We start from the raw sequence: 12,000 nt of genomic DNA, 5'->3' as shown, positions 1-12,000 counted from the left end.
TCTCCTGACAACCCATAACGCTTTTCCTCAATCATATAATCTTGACTCTTTTTGATTTTTCTAACAAATCTGGTTGTATTATCATTTCAAAAATCTTTACATCCTTATGCTCTGGATCCTTAATCTTCAATCCTAAATTTTTTTTTTTTTTTTCAATTCCTTTGGTAAGGACATCACATAAACGTTTTCTTTTCTACTTAATGCATCAGCAACTACATTCGCCTTCCCTGGGTAATAGTTAATAGTACAATCATAGTCTTTTATTAATACTAACCATTTTATTGTCTAATATTTAATTATTTCTAAGAAAACAAGTAGTTTAAACTCTTATGATCCGTAAATATCTCACATTCTCATCATACATATAATATCGCCAAATCTTTAAGGTAAATACTATAGAAGCTAATTCTAAGTCATGGGTAGGATATCTCAACTCTTAATCCTTAAGTTGTCTAGAAGCATACTCTATCACTTTTCCATGTTGCATAAGAACACATCCTAATCTTTTATAAAATGCATCACTACAGATCATAAAATTTCTTGTTTCATCAGGCAAGGTTAACACAGGGGCCATATTAGTCTCTTTTTTAATTCCTGAAAACTTTCCTCGCACTTAGGGGTCCACTCAAACTTCTCTTCTTTTCTATTTAATTGGTCAAAGAGGTTGCAATCTTAGAGAAATATTTCACAAATCTTCTGTAATATCCTGCCAACCCAAGAACACTTCTCACTTCTGTTCGGGGTCCTCAGTCTATCCCAGTTGGATAGGGTCTTAATCTTTAAGAGGTATACCGACATTTATTTTCTTTTTTTTTTTTTTTAGAAACACTATGCCCTAAAACTATACTTGCTCTATCAAAATTCACCTTTCAAAAATTTTGCATATAACTTTTTTTTCCCCGAAATATCCAAGTTATCCTAAGATGCTCAACATGGTCTTCTTTCGTCTTGGAATAAATCAAAATATCTTTGATAAACAATGATGAACTTATCCAAATATTTCTTAAGTATTCTATTCGTAATATCCATAAATGTTGTAGGTGCCTTAGTCAATAATCCAAAAGGTATCACTAAGAACTCATCATGTTCGTATCGGGTCCTAAAGACCTTTTGAGGTACACTCTTAGATCTGATTCTTTCACTGATGGTATCCAGATCTCAAGTCTATCTTGAAAAGTAAGATGCTCCCTTCAACTGAAAAAAAAAAAAAAAATCATCAACCTTAGGTAAAGAGTCATCTTTTTTTTTTTTTTTTTTTAGCTTTCGATAATCAATGTAACAATCCTCAAATCAAAGGGTCTGGATTTGATGTCTCCATACAAGACCTTCTTAAAACACCTTTAAAAGAAAAAAAAACTATATATTTGAAAAGAACAAAATCAAAGAAATTGAAATCTGAGTATTTTGGAGAGAACTGAAAGGAAATAAGAATATTAAAACTTTCTTGGATATATAGAAATCTTTCACGATGGTAATCACCGGTCAATGAGTTTTCAAAATAGCTTCCGTTTGAAATGAAAGGATGACTGGGAGACCAATATGATCAAATGAACCAAGTGTTGTGTGTCCAAATTAAGACACTACTAAAGGTTGTTAACCTTCTTGTAATCACAACACACACAAGTGATGGCGTCCCATCCAACTCCTATCACACAGACAGGTATACCTTGTGTCCCCTATAATTAGGGTTGTTCATCCCAATCAGATTGAAGAAATATCAAGGAAATAAGATTAATCTCAAAGATTTGCTTTTTCAATCGTTATCTCACTACTTGGACAAACTTGATCTACCATAATTACTTCCTAACACACTTCTTCCAAGGAATGCGAGCAGCGCATCCTTTAATCACGTACAAATCAAAGATTTTCAGTGGATAGAATCGAAAATAGGATCAAATCTGGAACGATCTCTTAGAATTATTAAATTGAGATCATTTTTGTGGTATATATTTATTCCAATTCTCGAAATTTAAATCATGAATCACAAAAGATTCTGTAACAACGAAAAAGAATTAGGAGCAATCACTTCCGAACAAAAGAAGGATTCAAGATATAGAATAAACTTCTCAATTTTTAAAATGAGATTTGATGTCAACTTGGGCCGAAATGGTGTGAAACGTAATATTATTCATAAATAACGTATTCCACAGATCTTATACTCAGGCAACGGGGGCTCCCTTGTAACGCGTTCGCGGTTTTCGAAGTTCTAAACCTTTGATTATCTTCTATATTACCAGTATTCCCTGTTCGCTGCATCTCTTACTTCGCAAAAGGTTTCTTCACACCATGATTCCAAGGTTTCTTCCCAACATTTTGATTATTTGCGGGGGTTTCCGCTTCCAATCGACTTTCTCTTTGTTAAACAACTCACTCACTACACCATAAAAGGGCTATAGCAACGCCAAGTCTGAATTTTGCTCATAAATCGTTGCTATTTCTTAACAAAATTTGACAGACCTATAGCTATTGCAATGTTTTTAAAAAATGTTACAAATGAGTATAATTATTTGAAAAATCTATAACAACTGCAATGAATTACTATAATTGTTACAATAAAATTCAAAATTTTGATACCAAAAATTTCCCGGGTTCTAAAAACTAAGCGGGCTTCTTTTATTTTTCTTTTTTACCGGTCCTTCCGGGCTTTCCACTCCCGTCAACAAACATATAGAGTATTATTATTACTTATATTATATTACATAGATTTACATATGAAGATTGAAGCTCAACCAACACTCTGGCGACTACCACTGTATGCGAGAAAGAGTGGATTGATCAGGAAGATTCAAACTAGCGAGGGAAACTCTCGAGCTCCAAGAATCCCTCAATTGCTCGGACAATATTCAAGCTCGTGGGTAAATAATTGAACTTTACAGTCAATTTTCTTTCCCAAATCAATTTTCTTCCCCCAATCGATGTTTATTTGTTAGTAAATCGAAATGGGTGTTTCAATTAGGGCTTGTTTGTTGATTAGGGCTTCAAAGATTTGCTTGTTTTGCGTTTGTATATGGCTAGTTTGTCTGATAATTATAGGGTTGTGTCCGGCAAAGATTGCACTTTCCGACTGGTTTAAGAGTTCTTGTAGTGGATGATTACTTAACTTGGTTGAAAATTGTAGAGCAGATGCTAACAAGATGCAATTATTCAGGTAAGCAGACCACATTTCTTCTTCTTCAAATTTTTTAGATTAAAGTTGTAATTTTTAGTGCTTTACTTTAAGTTTTGATTTTTGTTTGATTAATGGTAATGCTTGCTAGTTTGGAATTTGGTTAATTATGTTAGGTAAATATGCATATTCAAGAATTCTGCAGAATGGAGTATTGTAGTTTCTCTCTTCTCTGTTTTCAGTAGTTTACCATTGTGTAGACTACTGCTCAATTTTTGATAGTTCCATTTTGCAGAACTGCTCTGTTTTTTGCAGTTGCATTCTGCGGAACCTGCTGCTAAATACTAAATAGCCTGATTTCCTTTGGTGCATATATGAAATACTATTTAAATGTAATTATATTATAAAGCAGAAGCATTTAGTATCTTGGTGTTAAAACTGCATTTAGTTTTTATATACGAAATTCATGAGTGACTAGTCAGTTGAATTCAGTATCTTGTATATTCTTGACGAGATTAGCAATGAATGGATTGATCCAGATGTCCTCATATTCAATTCTGGTCAGTGGTGGATGCCAGGAAAGCTCTTTGGCACGTAAGAATCATTTCCATCTTGTCCTTCCTTTCAATTACTGCTGCATCATCAGGTTTAGAGAACTCAGCTCATCTTAATTATGCACCATTTGATTCTTATGCTGTTTATATTGACAATGAGATTCTTATGCTGTTGAAGTGGAATTTTACCGTATGGAGAACCTCTTTGAAGTCCATTTTAGGCAATGAGATTCTCATTGTTGGGGGGAATGTATACAGTGATAATTAGATTATCGGCAGAATACTGGACAAGGTTTTGCTGTATATAGAATGTGTGCAGATACCTACATTTGATTAGCTATTAATATATTAGTAATACTTTATAAGCTAATAGTAAATATCCAGAGTGTTTTATTTGTAACTTCGACTTTGCCGTAATATCCTGGCATTAACTTTGAGTTATGTATCCATAGACCAATGTAATCATCTTTACCCTTTCTTTATCCTGGCATTAACTTCTAGTGTTTCCTAAATTTAGGAAATGATGTGGCCAATTAGAAGTTTATTTGTAAAATCATATACAAACTGGGATCATTTTTTTTTATCAAAAGTGGCTTTGATTCAAAGTGGGATCATTTTCTATTACTTTGATTTACTTGGTGGTGAGAAATCATTTTCTAGTGCGGATGTGACAAGTATGTTTACTTTAATTATAGAAAAAGATTATGACTTATTAACATATACAAACTGTTAGTTACTTGTTCACATCCCTACTCTCGTTAAGCATATTAATAAGTAAAGTTTATATGTTGTCTTTGTGTAAACATGAAAGAAATTTACTTGCATAACTTTCAGAATTCTCTCCTACTTGAACTAACAATATAATTGCTTAAAACTTGTGATCATGAATGGGAAGAGAGATTCTCTAAAACCACTCTGTAATAATTATATTCAGGTGTTATGGTTAATTTTTACTGTGAGTGTATAAGACTATTTTGTGTTACTGATATATGGCCTCTTGTATTACTGGACTATTTTTTCCATTCCTTTTTGTTTTGTTGGCTTCTCAGCACCTTAAATTACCATACAAGTTCCAGCAGCTCTTTACTTAAGTTGATAATATATTTCTTGCTTTGAAGCACAATGGTAAGATAAGATATACAGTTTCAATAATTGGCACAAAATACAAGAATTCAGCAACCTAAATTTAAGTTTACAATCAAGAATATAATTTTGTGAAAAGCTCTGAGTCAGTAGGACATTTTGATGTTTCCGGGACTTTGCACATCGAACAACACTGAGAAAGACATCCTCATTGCAGGGTATCCAGAGCTTGATGTAGCTGTGAAATCATACTCCTTTCGAGCTTGATCAAGCAGTGCCATAAAGAGCGGGTTCTCAAGTAAACTGATCCTGATGACAAATCTCTTGTACTCTTTACCAACATAAACAACCAAGTGACCCTTCGGGACATCTCTGGGAATGCAGTCTTCTTCTTGATGCCTGAAGCGCCACATTCAGATTTTGGATGGCAAAGAAAAATACTATGCAGATCTTGCGCTATGCAAAAAGCACAACCACAACATCGGCTAATGAATTGGAGGATGGCAAAGAAAAATGGTGAATTGGGGAATGGCAAAGAAAAATGCTAACATGTATAGACTAAGTCTTTTGTTTAAGTTATGCCTTTGACTTTAATGACTTATTTATGCAGGTGACTTAGATTTAGAATATTTTGTAATTGTAACTGTCATGGTACCGGTTTTGGATTGTTGGCTACTTGATGCTTGGATTATAAATTGATAATTGAAATTTATGGCTATATATGCCTGGCTATTTGTATTTGCAGCAATGACCTTTTCCTTTTTTTAAAAAAATTTGTTGCTATTGCATCGAAATCTGTTGCAAAAAAATGTATAAAAATATTGCAATAGGGGCGAAATCATTGCTATATATTGGTTAAAATTCATTGCAATTGGTCTAATATTTGTTGCCTTAAAGTCATACAAATGAAACAAAATTAAGCTAATGCAATACAAGGAATGCGTTGCTGTAAACAAACATTTGTTGCTATATCGATTTATTGCAATAAAATAATTTCATTGCTGTATGGGGATATATTTATTGCTAAATCCACCAATTGCAACGCGGTCAGATGCAACGCCAAAATTTGACACTTTTGTTGCTATAGAATCTATTGCAACATATATAGCACTTTGGGCAATGGTTTCTCCGCGTTGCTATAAGCCTTTTATGGTGTAGTGACTACTTGACTCAACGATACAAGCTTTGTGCTCCAACGTCGCATAATTTGCAACCTCAAGAACAGTAACCCTATTCTGAATCCAGAGCTTTAAGAGACCGACTGTAAATGACTCGCTTTATTTTCGTCCGTATTTACTTGAAGCAGAATAAATCCCAAAAGTGCGATAAACTTAGCTTTGTAATGAGCTACTAACATATTCTCTTGCTTGAGCTCTAGAAATTTGAGCTCCGTTTGATTTTCTTGGTGTTTATATGTTAGGTCCAAAGTATCGTAGAAGGGGGGGGTTGAATACGATACTCACTACAATTTAAAATTCTTTCGAATCTTGCGGATAAACAAATTGCAGTTCTGTAATGGGTTTCGTGTTCCGGATATTTATAGGGTCGGTTTCTGAGGATATGAAAATATTAAACCAACACACAATATTTTCCAAGGTATATCTGTATATTGATAAATACCTCGAAGGTGCTATAAATCCAAACCCGAAGGTTCGGCTACAATGGCCACTACTCTCACTATTACAAACTCTAACCACTACTGATATTTCTATTACAAAGCTAGGCTAGGGTGTGTGTATAGTGGGAGTAGCCGTGCAGAGCACTTGGCCATTTCATCCCGAAGGATGATGTATGAATTGTGAGAACCACAATCACATATTTATAGGCTTTCATAAACTAACCATGGTTAACGAGTTCGTCCTGGACGACTTGAGTTCGTCCTGGACGGATTCGATTTAACAAAATAAACCTAACTCCAAATTGCTTGAACTTGCGCCTGTGAGTGGATGGTCAAAGTTGGCGCTTGGTCAAACCTTGCGCCAACACTCTGTCCAGTGTACCCCTGTGTGGTACTTAGAAGAAATCCAAGTGTAGAATGAAGTTGCGCCAAGGGAGATGAGTAGAGGCGCAACATTTGACTAAAGTCAAATGTTGCGCTTTGACTGAATGTTGCGCTTCCAGGAGGTCAAACATGGCGCCCTTTCTGATGCTTCAATGGTCTTTGACTTAGAGAAATTCTGTTTCCACAAACTTGCGCTAGTGAAGAGAATGAGAGGCGCAACCTTTGACTTAGTCAAAGGTTGCGCACCAATGCAGTGGTAACTCCACTGTATGGAACACTTAGACACTTTCTCAACAACTACACTGTGACTAAGAGAAGCGCAGGTTTTGACTTTGGTCAAACCTGGCGCCTCATCCCTTCCACAGTGCCAAGAGTGGTGTAAGCGCAGGTTTTGACTTATGGTCAAACCTTGCGCCACACAGTGCAAGTATACTGTCTATGACTTAGACAGAATTTCATAAGCCTTTCAAATTGCACACACATACATGTGTATGTATATATATATATATAATTAATTGTCTTTATTTAATTACTTGAATTTAATAGTATTCAAGTAATTCACAATTAACAATATATGTATATATATATATATATATATATATATATATATATATATGGCAATTAAATCCATATATTTATATTATATTCATAATATTATATAAATATATGTATAAATAAAGATATATATATAAATGTATATAAATAATATTTATATAAACATATAGTAATATATATATATACATATATTTAAATATATTCTCATATATTTAAATATATATAATATACATAAAATTATATGCAAATATAAATATAAATATATATAGAGATATATATATAATTATCTATAGATATAAATATACACATATTTATGCACATAATATAATATATATATATATATACACTTAAATATATAAGTGTTTATGTAAAATATAAATTCATATACTATATACATATATATTTATTTAAATATATATACATATAAATATACATATACATATGTTTAAAAACATATATACATATATATTATATATATTATATTTAATTAAATATACATATATACATATATAATTATATTTGTACATATACAAATATATAAGTGCACACATATATAACATGTCACTTCCTGATATGGCTTTCTGTGGAAGCTTTGACATATGGCATTTGAGCAGTAAGCATTGGCATAGCTGGCATTTGACTTGGCTTGGCTTGGCTTTGGAACAAATGACTTGATATGACTGGATCAATTCTTCGATCGATAAATACTTTGCAAAGCTCCGTACGTGCTGACGCTTAGTGCACTGGTCTGGTTCACAAGCGACTAACACTGAAGTTAAACATTGTACCGTCTTTGTCAGCAAACATTGATCAGTCGGTTCCGGGTTAGTTTATGCTTCAGTTTGTTGATTATAAATAACCAACCAAGATATATAGAAATATCTTGCTTCATGGGTTGCACTGAAATCTTTCGAGTACTTGGACAACATCTTCATTGCTTCCACAATCTTGAATACTTCAATCTTTATTCTTCACTGAGGCATGAACATATTAATGAACTTCTTCCAGTGAACTTATTCCTTCAAGACTGTAGATGGATTCTTCAACCTTTGTCTTCGTATCTTCCGATTCCGGTGCAGGCGTAGTGTTATTTACTTGTCCTGTTCTATTGTTGAGTTATCATCCCTATGTAACAGATAGGGTTGTCTTTACATTTAGACTTACAATCTCCCCCTATTTGTTTGTTAATCATAACAAGCAAATCCTCTGGAGGATAACTCAACTAACACTAGAAAAAGTAAAGTCCTGGACTAGTAAATAATGCTACAAAGTTTCTGGATCATATAATACATTTCCAGATTTCATGAATAGAAATAACAAATGTGCATATCACTTTTATTTCTCTGGTTCTTGGTTACCTGCCAGATAATCCTCATAGTCTGTCTTGAAGAGAATTCAAAACATTCCATTATGCAAAGAACAATCAGCAGCTTCATTGAATTCTTCAGTGGTAATGAATAAGTTCATGTCTACCACTTACTGAAGAATAGATGTATCACCTTATACTTCTCCTCCCGTTACCTTGATCAGGTTCCCCTTGGTGATAAGTAGCTATCTCCCCTTAGATGAAAGATCAATCCTCCTCCGTAGTTGAAGAAGAATCTCCCCTTCAGTAGTACACAGCTAAAGAGTAGTTTAATCCCCCTTAGTTGTAGACAATAGAAGAAAGCTAACTTACTTTTTCTTCCCCCTTTCATATATTCTCCCCCTAAATATATTCTCCCCCTTAGTTGTGGAATCCTCCGAGGATATGTGGTATCAAATATGGTCAAGGAACGTGTACAATACTTCCTGTACCAAAAGATAATCTCCCCATAGAGAACTAAACAACGCTAAAGCTGGGGTCGAAGAAAGAGTTCAGAAGAAGGGTTTACTTTGATTGGGTTGGTCCCTATGCTGAAAGAATAGGTTCCAAACGGAAAAGTAATGAGTAAAACTGACATTCCAGTAACTACATCCACTATGTCTGTAGGTATAAATTTGGTAATTAGTGGGTGTCTCACTAAAATGTTCTGCAGGTGTATCACTCAACACTCAATTTTCTCTCGGTTTTTGGGTAAGGGTGTCACTCACGAGTTCTGTAAGTGTATCCCTCCACACAAATACTGAGCTTCCAAAATGCTGAGTACCTGCAAGAAAATCACCTTAGCCACCCTTAAAGGGGGTCACCGGTGGTGCAATGGGAGTTCGTAATTCCCAGTCCCTATAGACTCATCAGATAAATCCGAATCATGGTCCACAAGTTGCCAACCACTAAGTGGCTTATCCAATTAAGGATCCAGAGTTGTTTGCTCTGGGAGGTTAGACAAAGGCTTAATTATGGCAAAGGCCTAAGTCCTCCTCAATGTCTGTGAAGACACTTGATTCAAGTGAATCATCAACCATAAGTTCACACCGTGAAATGGAATGAACCATAGTTGCTTCCGTCAATTCTTTCAACAACTTGTGAGCTTTCAATACCAATTATCATTATATGTACCTCACAAGTGTTTCATTCTCTCAATTTCCTATGTGTTTGCACTCACTCATGCTCACATATTTCTCATTCAGGTATCTAACTGAACCTTCTCAGAATCTCACCAAGTGTTTAACTCTCAGTGTTTGGCTCACAGTGTTTCTCTCAGCACTCAAAGTATGGTCTTCTATACCTGCATGAGAAAATCACCATAGCCCCTTCAAGAGAGGTCACTGGCGGTGCAATGAGGTTTCGTAAATCCCCGATCCTCAACTGACTCATCAATAAATTGACTCATAGTCAGAGAGTTGCCGATCTCCTATAAATAGGAAATCCATTCCGATTGGATCCAGATCTGTTCTTATCTGGGGAGGGAGACGAGAATCCTGAAGATTTGGCAATTGAGATCCTCGTTTCCTCCTTACACCTGTAAAGGCATCAACCATCTTATCTACCGTAAAATGGTAAATGAAGAAGTTGCTTCTGGAACAAAACCTTTAACCTTACTGTGCACTCTCTTGTATTGTGTCCATAAGAATTTTGTTTAGGCTCTTCATCAGAGTGATTACTGATGATGTGCTTGACTCAATACAAGATGCTCTGGCTGACGAGCGAGTTTCAATGGACTCATCCTGTTGAGAGAATGATTCCAGAGACTGTTTTATTGCCTTTTCAGCTCTATATTCTTTTGGGAGAATACAGATGAGCAACAGTTACCTCAAGTTTGAAAACACCTTTTCTCCTTGAGAGGTAGAGCTGTGGGTACACTATCCCTCACATCCTTATTTGCTGCAACGAGTACAGTTTCTCCCTTATTGACCTCTAGTCTAATAAGTTCCTTATTACTCCAGGGGGAAAGTTGGGATGTGTTCTGAATTTGGTTTTATAGTCTGGGATAAAGATTGTTGGTTTTCAACCTTATGACTATTTAGGAAAGCCAAGAAGCTGATTAAGTTCCGAAGAACAGAAAGATATATAAATGCATTTTAGAAAATCTGTGATTTTGAATGAAAGCAATTGCATTTAATCTTTTTAGGAAAAATGAATCAGTTGTGATTGTAAAAATGATTTTCATAAAGAATGACAATCACAACCGATGAAAGAATCAAAGTTTTCCATTAAAAACTTGTTTGAGTACGAGAGTCTGAATCTATGCATAAAAGTTTTAAATGAACTTGTCTTTGAAAAAGACACAGACTCTTGTTTCTCACTACAATTTAAAAAGGAAACAAGAAAATTTATGCGCTACAGTGTATAAAGCACTCATCACAATAATTAGTAAAAAGGCCTCATACTAGCACATCGTCAAAACAGACGCTGCAAGTGACAAAGATAACCAAGTACACAAATACAAGATAATCAATGTCTCGTCCTATGACGCTACATGTATAGATGCAAAATATTCTAAGAAATTTTATGATATAGAGTAGTGGATACCAATTGTTGAAATCAATTGATATGAAAATTTCTTTAAAGAAACTCACCACTCTAGAACATAAATATGAGACTGAATAAAGATTATGTTGTCTCCCTTGTACTCAGAATATTAAACACCTAAAATATATTAGCCCTAGTGGTTTTAAGAAATATGCAACAATATTTCACCAGTGCCAATATATCACAATCAATTCACAAATAAAACATCAATAAAGCATCAAAGAGAGATACCAATTAAATAATTCAAAATGTGAATTAATCATGCATCTATTATTCTATCAAAGTCAATCATGAAACAAATAAGCATATAATTGTCATGGATCACAATTTAACTAAGATAAAATAATAATTACCTACGCTATATCATATAATTATCAGATCATCATATAACAACTAAAATCATGACAATCATACAAAGATATACGCAAGCCCGAGGGAAAGTTGAAGAAAAGTTCACAAGTCTTATACATGTAAGCATTGAGTACAAGTAAACTCACACAACTCCTCGCAGAAAATATTAACAATTAATATTAGTGATCTACATATAAGCATGCAAAAATATCACTAACACTAAAAGTATCACAACTATATGCAGTTAGACATGAAATGAAATATCAATTAATGAATCATCAAATATCCAACACAAATAGTTATGCTTCAAGTATATACACTAATATAAATGGATTCAGCCTAGAGAGAATCTAAGTAACTCCACAAATACTAGTATATCATGACTAAATTCTAACTAGATTCTAACCACATACCAATTACTGATACAAGTCACAAGTCTAGAAACAAATAAGTCATG

The 12,000-nt window shown here is 34.1% G+C and overlaps 1 protein-coding gene and 1 pseudogene across 3 annotated transcripts; one reads left to right on the top strand and one right to left on the bottom strand.

The window, feature by feature from the left end:
• Window positions 1-2,666: 2,666 nt before the first annotated feature.
• Window positions 2,667-5,461, top strand: LOC108193945 (uncharacterized). 3 transcript variants are annotated; one of them, XM_017360802.2, is made up of 4 exons: window positions 2,667-2,855; window positions 3,034-3,148; window positions 3,646-3,700; window positions 3,839-5,461. In XM_017360802.2, the coding sequence occupies exons 1-4, from the start codon at window positions 2,712-2,714 to the stop codon at window positions 3,867-3,869; spliced, it is 345 nt and encodes a 114-aa protein (XP_017216291.2). In that variant the 5' UTR covers window positions 2,667-2,711; the 3' UTR covers window positions 3,870-5,461. The 3 variants fall into 3 exon arrangements, with proteins under 3 accessions (XP_017216291.2, XP_063936791.1, XP_017216290.2); XM_064080721.1 differs by having other exon boundaries at window positions 3,626-3,700; XM_017360801.2 differs by having other exon boundaries at window positions 3,626-3,752.
• On the bottom strand, window positions 4,129-5,156 carry LOC135147925 (auxin-induced protein 15A-like; annotated as a pseudogene).
• Window positions 5,462-12,000: the final 6,539 nt, after the last annotated feature.

This window comes from Daucus carota, chromosome 7 (assembly GCF_001625215.2).
Source record: "Daucus carota subsp. sativus chromosome 7, DH1 v3.0, whole genome shotgun sequence".
In the NCBI taxonomy this organism is placed as follows: Eukaryota; Viridiplantae; Streptophyta; class Magnoliopsida; order Apiales; family Apiaceae; genus Daucus; species Daucus carota.
This window is presented reverse-complemented; position numbering and strand designations above follow the sequence as displayed.

Coding starts and splice junctions, on each gene's coding strand:
- LOC108193945 (XM_017360801.2), top strand. CDS start 2,712: ATGAAGATTGAAGCTCAACCAACACTCTGGCGACTACCACTGTATGCG. Junction 2,856..3,033: donor GACAATATTCAAGCTCGTGG/GTAAATAATTGA, acceptor TGATAATTATAG/GGTTGTGTCCGGCAAAGATT. Junction 3,149..3,625: donor AACAAGATGCAATTATTCAG/GTAAGCAGACCA, acceptor TGACGAGATTAG/CAATGAATGGATTGATCCAG.